This window comes from Canis aureus, chromosome 18, assembly GCF_053574225.1.
Source record: "Canis aureus isolate CA01 chromosome 18, VMU_Caureus_v.1.0, whole genome shotgun sequence".
Lineage (NCBI taxonomy): Eukaryota > Metazoa > Chordata > Mammalia > Carnivora > Canidae > Canis > Canis aureus.
This window is the reverse complement of record NC_135628.1, coordinates 9370158-9382840: the sequence shown is the minus strand read 5'-3', so window position 1 is coordinate 9382840 and position 12683 is coordinate 9370158. Positions and strand designations below refer to the sequence as shown.

At 40.2% G+C, this 12683-nt stretch overlaps 1 protein-coding gene across 8 annotated transcripts in view; it reads right to left on the bottom strand.

Moving 5' to 3' along the window:
• The window catches only part of DOCK4 (dedicator of cytokinesis 4), a 409480-nt gene that overhangs the window by 152878 nt on the left and 243919 nt on the right, over positions 1–12683 (bottom strand). For all 8 annotated transcript variants that reach the window (XM_077856142.1, XM_077856147.1, XM_077856145.1 and 5 more), the window contains exon 13: positions 5084–5209. In XM_077856142.1, the coding sequence (XP_077712268.1) occupies positions 5084–5209 (126 nt within the window). The remainder of the gene's footprint in view (positions 1–5083; positions 5210–12683) is intronic.

Sequence of the window (12683 nt, the reverse complement as noted above, 5' to 3'; positions counted from 1 at the left end):
GCCATTGAATAAGCTAGTGCAATTCAGCTTTCTTCACCTTGAGCAAGGAAGGTATGACTCCTACTCTACCCTGCAATGGTCAGACCAGGCTTGAAGCACCAATTTCAGTTCTAGAGACTATCCTTACAGGACTGGCACAGACATGAACAGTATCCTCCAGGCCATAAATAATACAGAGCAAGGACTCAGAACCCATCGGAGGAGGAACGAGGGTCCCAAGAGAGTTAAGTGAATTTAAACATGTTGAGGTTTCAAGCAGAAAAACTCAATGCAATGGGTAGAAGGTAGAGAGAACCTGGTCCAACATGACAGAGGTCATTCTGAGATATGATGTGTTCTTGGTCATTATTAATATTCAAGTAACATGCCAGAAAACCATTACCAGGAACCTGAGGAAGAAACTCATGCACTGGACACACAGCTGGGCTGCATGACCCTTCATGTGTGTGGCAGCCAGGATAATGACACCACCTGCACTCCCAAAAGATGTCCATGTCCTAATCCTAGGAACCTGTGAATATGTGACCTTACATGGCAAAAGGGACTTTGTAGCTGCGATTAATTAAGTTAAGGACCTTGAGATGGGAAGATTTGCCTGGATTATCAGCATAGGTTCAATATAATTACAAGGGTCCTTATAGCAGGGAGAGGGAGAGGGAAGCAGGAGGGCCAGAGTCAGAGAAGGGGATGTGATGAGGGAAGAAGACACTGGAATGATGTGGGGCCATGAGCCAAGGAGTGTGGGCAGTCTCCAGAAGCTGCATGAGGCAAGGAACTCAATTCTCTCTTAGAGTCATCAGAAAAAATGCAGCCCTGATTATAGGGCTTGCTTTTAGCCTAGTAATACCTCTACAAATTTCTGATCTCCAGAACTGGAAGATAACATTTTTTTGTGGTGTTTTAAGCCACCCTGTCTGTGGTGATCTGTAACAGCAGCCATAAGAAACCAACACAATGTGCCATCCATATCCAAGATTCCATCACTTCATGAAAACTTCATGGGTGGGGGGAGGGACAGGGACAAGATCACAGGTAACTGGAAATCAAAGTAGAACACAGAAAGGGGAAATTTATGCATGGGTTGAAAATTCAACTTCAGATTTCTTGCTCAGAGTGCACTTCTGTGAAATCTATTAATTTTTTTTTGTATTTTTTTTTGTGTCATTCTTATTTTTGTCTTGCTTTATTTTAGGAGAGTATTATGAGATATTGAGCTTTTTGGGGGTGTAGTTTTTACTTTTTTGCTTATGCCTATTAAGCAAACAATGGTAAATGCCACAATAGCATCCATGACAGGCTTGCCAGAACAGTGTTGTGTAAAAATAGGAGTAGGGATGGGCGGGGGCTCCCTGATGTCCATCACATTCTAGGACAAAGAACGGTCTTCTGGTAGGGACAGCTGGGGAAAGTCCTACTCCCTTGTGTAAAGGGGCCTGTAAGCTTCAATATTTTGGAGGAACCAGCCCCCCACTGCTTTATGGTTTGAGGCTGGAATCCCATCTCAGCATAACATGGGAGAGCCTTAAGACTCACCTCTCTTGGATCACTGCGGTATTCACTGGTTGGAAGACCATGTCTCCCTTCCCCAGCATGATCATGGGGTTCAGGCCAAGTGGTTGCACATACATGGCATGGAGGCCCGGTGACATGCACTGAGAGGTGGTGGGGTTTGGTTAGATTTAGGATGTATCTTAAGGAAGATCAAATCATATCACACTGGCTCCCACCTGCTTTCGTCAAAAGAAATCTCAGGTAATCCCATCTGCTGATATGTATTGTGTCTGTCAGTGACTGGTAAAGAATAATAATATTTATATTTAAAAGAACAAAACTGCATATCTTCTTAAACACGAGACAAACATATGTACATTTTTCTTACCCCAGCCAGTAAATCATTATCTAGTCATCTTTGACCAAAGAGAAATTTGACTTATGTGAACTATCACCTAACAGTCAAAGAAGAAGGCGGCTTATTGAATGATGCTTGAAAAATAAACTTAAATAAATCTTGAGGTCACTGTCAAAGCTACTTCCCCCAAGGGCAGCCATTTGAAACACAGGCTCTGCTAATTGTTTTCAGTGTGAGCCTCTCCCCTCCAAATCTCAACCTCCCCTTCTTCCAACACTGCACAACTTTTACTTAATTCCTTTTAGGTTAGGAACTTCATAGACCTCGTATGAAAGACTGTACCAGAAGGTATTAATTAGGGGTTCCCTAACAAAGAGTGACAGTTTAACCACTTGGTACATGGGAACAAGTCTCTAAGGGAAGAGGGCAGAAATGGGGAAGAGAATGTAGGGAGGCCGTGATTAAAGCAAAGGTCATTTTGCCTAAAAAGAACCATAAACTCGGAATAAGAATGGACCTTCAGGGTGGGGAAGGGCTCCGTCTGACCTCTCTTGACATTCCTGACACATTAGCCAGCTTTGCTCAAAAATGTCTGCTGGATGGAAACTTCGTGCTTCCCGATATTCAGCAATGGCCCAGGTCCTGCTCTGTACAGTCTGCTAAGACATTTAGAGGCAGCCTGTCCAATACTGTAACCGCTGCCATGTGTGGCAACTGAGTACTTGAAATGTGACTTGGCTAGAAAGAGATGTGCTGTAAATGTACAACCCTCACCGGCATTCAGGGATGGAGGTTAAAAAAAGACAGTGTAAAATAACTCATTAAGAATTTTTTGCAGGAATTACCTATTAGAAATGATAATATTTTGGATGCAGTGGGTTAAGGAAAATGTATTATTAACATTAATCCCAACTCTTTCTCCCCACTTTTTTGAAAGCGGCTACTAGCAAAGTTACGATTACATTTGTGGCTCTCATTACATTTCTTCTGCAGAGCATGGATTGAAATGTTTTTGCTGCGCTCCCCGTCATGGGCTCAGAGAGCGGATCGTGGAACTTTTGGCAGAGTTACTCGGCTTGTAGGTAGCAGTGATGGAGCTTCAAAGGAAGTGACTTAGCCTCTTTGAAAATTACACACCCTGAGAAACAAAGTGCTGGGTGACCGACCCTTAACAACAGGGAAGGGTCACGGTAGCTCGAAAGCGCACAGCCGGATCACCTCCTCACACTAGGTGACATCGTAGACATGTGCCCCTGCCACCGGCAGACCAAGGGGAGAGTTCCTGTTCCTGTGCCGCTCCCCATTCCGTAAAGAGTCTGGCACTGAGCACAATCTATGGGCCTCGACGGGAGTTCGGTGTACGCTCGCCTCAGTGTCAAGACCACAGACTCCTCCTTCTGCAGAGAGGCAGCAGCTATGTTGAGGAGCCTGTCCTGCTGGTCTGAGCGCGGCCTCACCTGTCCTGACCCCCACCAGCACACAAATCAACTCTGAAGGATGAGTCTAGAAAGCGAGAAAATAGAGAGTCATGCCAGCAGACTGTCACTGCCACCCTGGCAGCGGAAATGTTGTCCCCACCCATTTTCTCGTTGGAGAATTCAGCTCAAGCGCTCATGAGAGGGCCACCCTGAGAATCGACTGACAAGTCAACATTCTGAAAATGACCAAGGGAAAGCCAGCGCCACGTCTGCCCACGTAAAACAGTCCCAGGGAGGTTCGAGGCTGCTTTCCGCTGTGGATGTAAACACACACGTCCTTCCCCTCTTTGTCTAACTTGGAAGATTAAGACGCTGCAGGAGAAAAAGGAGGGGAGAAAAAGCAGCAAGTGCTTTGAAATGATGTGTTGGCGTGCCCAGCACTGCAGACCTGGGCCTGCAGGCCGCGGGCCGGGCAGCGCGACCACAGCGGCCGTGACGGGGCGCAGGGAGCCCCCTTCCACGCAGAGCTCATTCCGTCAGGAAAGCCAGACAAACGCGGCCTGAGCGCGGCACATCCCAGACAATTAGTCAGCTGGTGAAGTGTCATGTTGCTTTATGTTTTTCCACTTCTCGGTGATACTGCCCAGAGACCAAGCTGAGGAATTCTTCCAGCAGCTGTCTGCATTCTGTTCGAAAATATGTTTTTTATATTAGATTTGCCCATCAATTTGCTTCCCAGTGGCATGAAGGTTTTTCTTTTTTTGTTACAAAGGAAATACCAGTTATTTATAGCAACTGAAGGAAATAATGAAGGGGGTGCGAGAGCCACCAAGTAAACAGTTCTATAAACAGTCATTTTCAATGACAGTGGCATGAGATGCTCAGGCAGGCCAGGTCCCTAAGCCAGGTCGGGTCATCTCAGGAAATTTCCAGGCTCTCTCTCTCTCAGCCTTCCTTGCATAAACAGATTTGCATAAAGAGATCACAGGGATGCTGCAACAGGGCGATGCTGGTCACTTGCTGCATCACGTTAGGTCTCTGTCCAGAGCAGTCTTACCATTCCTCTCACAGCTGTGCCAGAGGCCTTGTCAGATGCAACTTCCCATGCCTGCTTTCATACGTGGGCCTTAAACGGAGATTTACACAATCTCGTTTCTAAAAATACTGTTAACAATTTGAGGGTATTTCATCTGGTCTCCTTTCTGTCTTGGTTGTAGAAGGTGGGATGTGGGGCACTGAGAAACTACTACTATGTGGCATTTACTTCAATAGTGTGACTCTCACTAACTGCCACCTTCTCCACTTAGAAACAGACACTTGTTTTCGAGTCCTTTTAGGTTGCTAAAAGAGATCTGGATAGATCTCAAACAGAACTAGGAAAGGTGCAGAAATACATATGGTATTTGCATATGGTTGCTTATTTACATATACATATTCTGGGTAGAAGAATCCTCCAAGAAGGACCAACTGCTGCTCAATAATTACTCTTAACAAAACCTATAAGGATTTCCCCTAAATGTCTTTGCTAACATTTTCCACCAAAGTGTAAAATATTTTCTGGATCCTACCCCAGTTCTCCATCATATCATGGTCATACAGAATGCAGCACGGCCCTATAAGTTACTCACCCTAATATAATAAAAATGTAAAGATTTAAAAAAAAAACTTTTGCTTATTTATTATCACATACCTCATTTTCTTCTTTAGCAATGGTCCATTTGAACTCTTCAAAACTGACCATTTGAAAAATTTCTCAAGTGTCAAAAACAAACATAATACCCATATGTCAACCTTTGGTCCATCCCACATCACTTACCAGGCATAATAATATTAGAAAAACCCAACTTCCTTGTTATAGACACTCCGTGAGAAAATACTGATGAGTATTCTCTTCTGATTTGCTCAATGTCTCCATGTAATAGCTGTAGGGAAACCGCTAAACCTAAAATAAATGAGAGATACCAGAGTAAAAAATAGGAGGACAGAAATAGCATGAATGGAAATCTGAACTTGTTTCAACAAGCCCACAACTATAATAGCATTGTTGTAAACGAAAGGTTACTATTCAGGCAAAATCAAAAGAATCTATAGAAATAATTTCTAGAGAACACTTTTCCAACATAAATATCTGAGTTGGCTGTGTTTAAGGAGGTTCATAGTGACTGGAAAAAACTTGAGCAGGATACTAAGAAGAGGAAGTCTGGTTTCTAGCCCCTATACCCTCTTCTCCAGGCCCCTGCCAGACGGAAATATCCCTGCTGCAAGGACGCTCATGCCAGCAACTGTCAGTGGCTACTGGCCCTAGAAGACACTGATCTCAAAGGATGAGTTCTGATTTCCTTTAACTCCATAAAACCTATGAATAGTTACTAAATAAATATAAATATATATGATATAATAAGTATCATAAAAGGATACACAAATAAAAAGTCATATCATAATTCAAAGATTTTTAAGGATATTCACAGAGATTTTCTTAAAATTTAAGGAACAGGGGTACCTGGGTGGGTTAAGTATCTACTCTTGGTTTTGATTGTGATCTCAGAGTCATGATATCAAACTCCTATAGGGCTCTGTGATTGGCAAGGAGTCTGCTTGGGATTCTCTTGCTCATGCACACACACACACACACACACACACTCTCTCTCTCTCTCTCTCTCAAATCAATCAACCTTTAAAAACTCACATAACAGAGGTGCTTATAACAAAATCAAGATTATATTATGTGCATTAGAAACTCATAGTGGCATTATTTTCTACCGAGAATTAAGCAGGATACAGGCTACTGTGACAAATAAAAGAGTATTTAGTCAGGAAAGTAGTAAAACTGTCTTTCTTTTAACTGCAATTACAATGACATTACTACAGTAGGATACATAAAAGATGAGTGAGATACATTTTTCTTATCTTTTTTTCCCCCAACTCTCAGTTCTTCTGTAGGCAAGAACTACAGAAAGGAAATTAATGCCAGCCTTGTGACTATGTTTGTATGTTTCTGAGATGCCACTTCTTTCTGCTTTTTTTTTTTTCAAAAAAAAAATTTATTTATTTACTTATGATAGACACAGAGAGAGAGAGAGAGAGGCAGAGACACAGGAGGAGGGAGAAGCAGGCTCCATGCCAGGAGCCCGACACAGGACTCGATCCTGGGACTCCAGGATCACGCCCTGGGCCAAAGGCAGGCACCAAACCGCTGAGCCACCCAGGGATCCCCTTCTTTCTGCTTTTTAATTCCTTCTTGTTTTTCTTCTATTATCTTTAACAAGAAAGACCAAAAAAAAAAAAAAAAAAAGGAAAGAAAAACAGCAAAAAAGCCCCTTAGTGATAGAAAATGAACCCGATCAAAGGGGGCTGATTTTTAAAGCTTCCAGTCATCATTGAACTGAACTCAATTTTTTCCCGTTTATTTTATTATTTGTTTTTAATTTTAGGTAGTTGCAACAGTGCACTATTGATTTCTGTAGAATTCAGTGATTCATCACTTACATACAACACCCAGGGCTTATCACAAGTGCCCTCTTGATACCCATCATCCATCTAGCCCATCCCCAGCCCACATTCCTCCATCAGCCCTCAGTTTGTTCTCTATCATTAAGAATCTCTTATGGCTTGTCTCCTTCTCTCCTTTTTTCTCCCCTCCCCCATATGTTCATCTGTTTCCTTTCTTAAACACCACATGAGTGAGATTATATGGTATTTGTCTTTTTCTGACTTATTTCACTTAGCATAATGTAATCTAGCTCCATCCATGTCATTGCAAATGGCAAGATTTCATTCTCTTTGGTGGCTGAGGAGTCAATGTTGTGTATATACATATATTGTGTATATACACTATATATATATAACTATCTCACATCTTTTTTTTTTTCAAAGATTTTATTTATTTATTCATGAGAATACACAGAGAGGAGAGAGAGAAGCAGAGACACAGGCAGAGGGAAAAGCAGGCTCCATGCAGGGAGCCTGATGTGGGACTTAATCCCAGGTCTCCAGGATCACACCCTGGGCTGCATGCGGCACTAAACTGCTGAGCCACTGGGGCTGCCCTATCTCACATCTTCTTGTCCATTCATCAGTCAATGGACATTTGGGCTCTCTCCACAGTTTGGGTATTACTGATAATGCTGCTACAAACACTGGAAGGCATGCATCCCTTCAAATCTGTATTTCTGTATCCTTTGGGTAAACACCTGGTATGAACTCAATTTTAAAATGCACTTGGATGGTAGAGTTAAGAGGATGATAAATCTGTACTCCAAAGACTATCTATATCATTACTTACCACGTGCAACTTATCATTCCCCTTTCATAACTTACAGTACTACAATGCAATATCAAACATGAACCATAAGAATGACAACAATCACACTGGAATAAAAAAGAAATGCAAAGTTTATTTAGCACACATCTACATTAGGATCTTGCTTTTGTTCTCCCTCAGCAGTATGAACAGACAACAACAAAAACAGTGTCTTGTTTGTTGGTTTTACTTGGTTCTCAATTAAGTGGTAACAACATCAGGAAAATTTGTTTAAAAAGAAGCATTTGGTTCAGAGAGAAGATGGAGCCATTTCTGGGGTTCAAGTCTGACCTAGATGGGGCATACCTAAGGGGCGAAGCCAAAAAAAAAAATGACAGGTAGGAGAGGACCGCATCATTATGTCCTCACACCTTCTAGTGTGTGGGCCTAATAGGATGTGTCAGAAAGCTGTTGTTAGAATAAGGTTGAATCTGGCAGGATTCAGGAACTTTAATTAAAAGCTCATTCCATTTTACTTACCTATCTTTTATCTCCCTCCCTGCCCCCACTCCATTTGAGTTGGGTGACTGAAGGCAACAAAATGGAGGCACTTCTGTCCCTGAGACCCACGGGGAATGAAGGAGGGTAGTATAAGTGGTCTGGATGGTTTGATGGTGAAACAGTCAGTGCAGCTTTGGGATACTTTTATGTGGTGTGATTGGTTCCTTTTAAAACCCAGAGGCAGTGGATGAAGACAAAGTGTAGCATGTGTTATAATCCATCTGTCCCAGCAGCTATTTCTTCCTGACTCACGCTCTCCCACTATCCCTACCTCATTACTGGTGTTTCTGTTCTCTTCCCACTTCTGTCCTTTTGCCTTCAAAATACTCACCCACACCATCACCATCATCATTAACATCATCAGGAGCTGGTATCTGTAGAATAGCAGTGTGTGCCAGACACGGTACATAAGAACAGTCCCTCCTGCTGGGAAGAACACTATCCAAATCTGGGGGACCAGAAACAATGCTTTCAAATAGAGAATCAGATGGATTTAACAAAATCCTTGGGGTCCTACAATTTCTTTTTTTCTTTTTACAAGTGAAGGTCAATTCACTAGGACTTCTCATCAAAGGATCTGATCAGACACTGGCGACATTATGTGCCATGTCTAAAGTAGGGAAAAAAACGAACAGTAGTGAAAAGCAAAGACATCATGCTATTCAGGGTAGGGGCTGGAAGAAGGAAAAGTGACTAGAATTCTGGTTTTGCCCTATTGGAGCCAGAATTCATTTTAATCATCAGTGATTTTCTTTTTTTAATGTAAGCTGAATACCTAACAGAGGATAAGACAATGAAAGAAGAAAAGCATTCAGTCAGAGATGAAGCTTAAGAAAATCCAAGACAGACAAATACTACATGTTACGGAAGGATATAGATGTAAACAAGAAAAGAAAAATACATTAATGTACTCTAAACAGTAAATGCCATAGAGATTAGAGAATGCAAAAGGATAGAGAGGATTCAATTAGGGAGTAACAGGGAAGAGCCAGCTAGTAGATATGTGAAGGGAATGAAGAAGTGACAGGGGTAAATCAGACAAATACTGGGTTGGGGGGAAGGAAAATACTGTATTTAGGAGTTGAATGCATCTTAAAATTTGGTTAGACAGTTCAGCAGTTTTCATTTTAGAGGTTTAGAAGATGCAGATTTAAGCCCTAGGTGTAATGATTTCATTTGTCTTGCCAAGTGACACCAATCTGGAGGAAAGGGGAAGGTACTGCCATTTAGAGGTGACCCAATTTCTTCAAAATAAAGAGCTCACAGTCAAGAATTGGAAAGGCCAACAGAACTGAGGACTTGACCACAACTTACTTGGCTTCTCCTAAATCATCGACTCAGTTTTCATTAAAAAAAAAAAAATTTAAAAACAAAAAACCCCACAAGACTCAACATGCAACACTCAAGAGTAGGTGTACTTTCAATAAAACAAAGAAAGAACACGATATAATGTGAGTCCACAGGCACTCACCCGCAAGGAGCCATTGCAATACTACTTATTTTTCAATCAAGGAAACTCCTGATCCTACTTTCATGGTGTCCCTTAATTACCATGACAAAAATCAACAGGGTGGGTAAAAGAGTCATCAGAAAAACAAGAAATAATGTATTAAGATGAGGAAACTACTCATCACCACAAAGGAGAGACTCATCAAATACTCATTTCAATTATCCAAGGATTAGCCCTATCCTTTCAGGAATGGTCATTTATGTGTCATAAATTTAGTTTGTTCACAGAGCAGTATTTTTATTTCTATTCTATTCCTTGTCAGTCCTTACCTACCGTACCTGCTATCTCTGGGGCTGGGACTTCTAAAATTTTATGTGCTGTACACCTTCAATGAATGTAACACTATATTCCAACTATACTCAAATAAAAAGTTTTTAATTAAATTTTAAGAAATAGAATTTTATTTGTACACTAGTTTAGTTCTGCCGCAACTCATACTGCCCATTTTGGGTGTGGCAGTAACTTTCAGCTTGAGAGGAAGGTGAAAGGTGGGCTATAAGGATATTTTTGATAAGGTTCCTACTCCAAAGGAACTGATATTCTAATACTGAATACAAGACACACACACATAAATAAATGTAAAGCAGAATGGGTTAAATGTATGATAAGGATATTGAAATAAGAAAAAAATTACTGACTGAGGAAATTTTAAAGTGCAGGGTAGATTTTTTGGGGGAAAAACAAGAATTTATGACAACCAATAAACTGAAGAACTAGGTTAGATTTTTAATTTCACAAAATAAATCAATAATGTTTTACAATCGCTTTTTCCTGGTCCTTAATCTAAGTACCAAAAATGAAATTGCTAAGGGAGAACTGTTCCTTTTATTAAAAGATGCAATCATTAAACTGAACATTTTTATCTGCCTAGATGCTTAAGAGTCAATTATAATGATTTGATATCTAATTTTAAATAAAGGAATAGGCATTAATTAATCTAGAGTCTGTCACAAAATAACGTATTTTTCATGATGCAGCTACACTTACAGAGCAGTAGTACAGGAAAGAAAGGCTTCATATCTGATAAATCAAACATGGCTATTTGTTAGCTCTAATTTCATAGGAATTGAAGTTAACTCACTCCATAAGATGGTTCTTTTCAAATTCATGAAATTCTGCACTTTTATATAAAAAAATGCCAAGCTCAGCATGATTTATAAGTAGCAGGCAAAATTAATTTTAGACTAGATCAGCCATTTTGCCACCATTGAACCAAATAACATGGAGCTGTGAACGTACAGCAAAGCAAAAATAAAAAAAAATGACAAATACATTTGATAAATACATGTTGTGATTAAGTGTGCAAGTTAAGACCCTGCCAAATGTTAACTTCTCTGTGCTCTGTTTTCCACATCTATAAAATCAAGATAATAATGATACCAACTCCATTAAACACTTTGGGTGATATCTAGCACAAAGGAGGTGTTCGACAATGTTGGCTGCTGTCACTACAACTACCACTGTCGCTACCGTTATTATATAATATCATTGTTTCTGTTTTTTTTTTTTTTTAAGATTTTATTTATTTATTCGAGAGAGAAAGGCAGAGACAAAGGCAGAGGGAGAAGCAGGCTCCAGGCAGGGAGCCTGATATGAGATTTGATCCCGGGTCCCCAGGATTACACCCTGGGCTGAAGGCGGCGCTAAACTGCTGAATCACCGGGGCTGCCCATTGTTTCTGTTCTTATTCCTCCCTACCATTAATATCAACAAATTATCTTCTATCAAAAAATGTTCGACATCCTATGTGCCATATGCAAAGACTATTCCTTTCAATAGTCATGCCCACTTACCACTAGATTAAGCCAAGTTTTGCAAATCTCCTGTATATTTGAAAGATGAAATTCTATGGTGGCTTTGGAGGCAAATCTGTCTATCATGAGCAAGACTCAATTACTGGAGATTTGGCAAAGACAAACGTGATAAATACAAGTAGGTAATATGTACAGATAGACACATGTGAAGATGGGGAAGTTCCTAACAGCACAGGGAAAGCCAGAAAAATAAGTAGCAATCACAGGGGTCATAATTAATTACTGATGAGCACATGTATGAAGGCAGGAAATGATGGAGGCTATGCTGACACAGTTACAACAAAGATGGGAAATAGTGTTTAAAAAGTTACATACTGACATACAAGAAGTTATTTCTTTTTGGTACATGAGATGTGGGGGAATGAGGGAAAATAAGGAATCATAAGAGACTCTTTGAGTGCCTGATCTGAGAAACTCTGTAGAAAAATGTGGCTGTACACTGAGTTGAGAAGATTAGTTAAGAAAGGAGAAGAAACAGCAATCTATATTGTCTTTTATAAATGCATAAATGACCTTGAGTGGTGTTATTTTTCATGGAGATTTGGATTATGGTCTGGGTCACTTGCTTTCAGCCTGAACAACTTTAGTATTTCTTGCAAAGCAGATTTGTTAGCAAAAAATTCTGTTTTTTTTTTTTTGTTTTGTCTTTATTTTTCCTAGAATTTTGAAAGATAATTTTGCTGGATATAAGATTCTTGATTGACACTTTGGTGGGTTTTTTTTGTTGTTGTTGTCTTTAAAAAAAAAAAAAAATTAAGCACTTTGAATATGTCATCACTGCCTTCTGACCTTCACTGTATATTATAAGAAGTTAGGTAGCAACTTCCTTGAGGTTCTCCTGGGTATGAGGAGTAATTTTTCTCTTGCTACTTTCAAAAATTCTGTCATTGTCTTTTAGCATTTTTGCTATGATGTGTTAGGATGCATATCTCTTCCTGCTTATCATACTCAAAGTCACTGAGCTCCTTGGATGTACAGATTAATGTTTTCCATCAAATTTGGGAAGTTTTTCTGCTACTATGTCTCCAAATATTTTTCCTACTCCTTTCTTTCTCTCCATTCCTTCTGGTATTCCTATTTTGTATATGTTGGTGCACTTGATGGTATATTTTTCTGCAGTTTTTTTTTTTCTTCATTCTTTTTTTAAAAAAACCTTTTTCCAAAGTCTCCAGTCTCAAGAAGTCCCACAGGCTTGTTTCTCCATACTCTGTTTTAAATAAAGTCATTTCCTTTCAGGAGGGCTTCTTAATTTTCTCTCCTCATGAACTACCACTTCTCCTTGGGCCAAAGC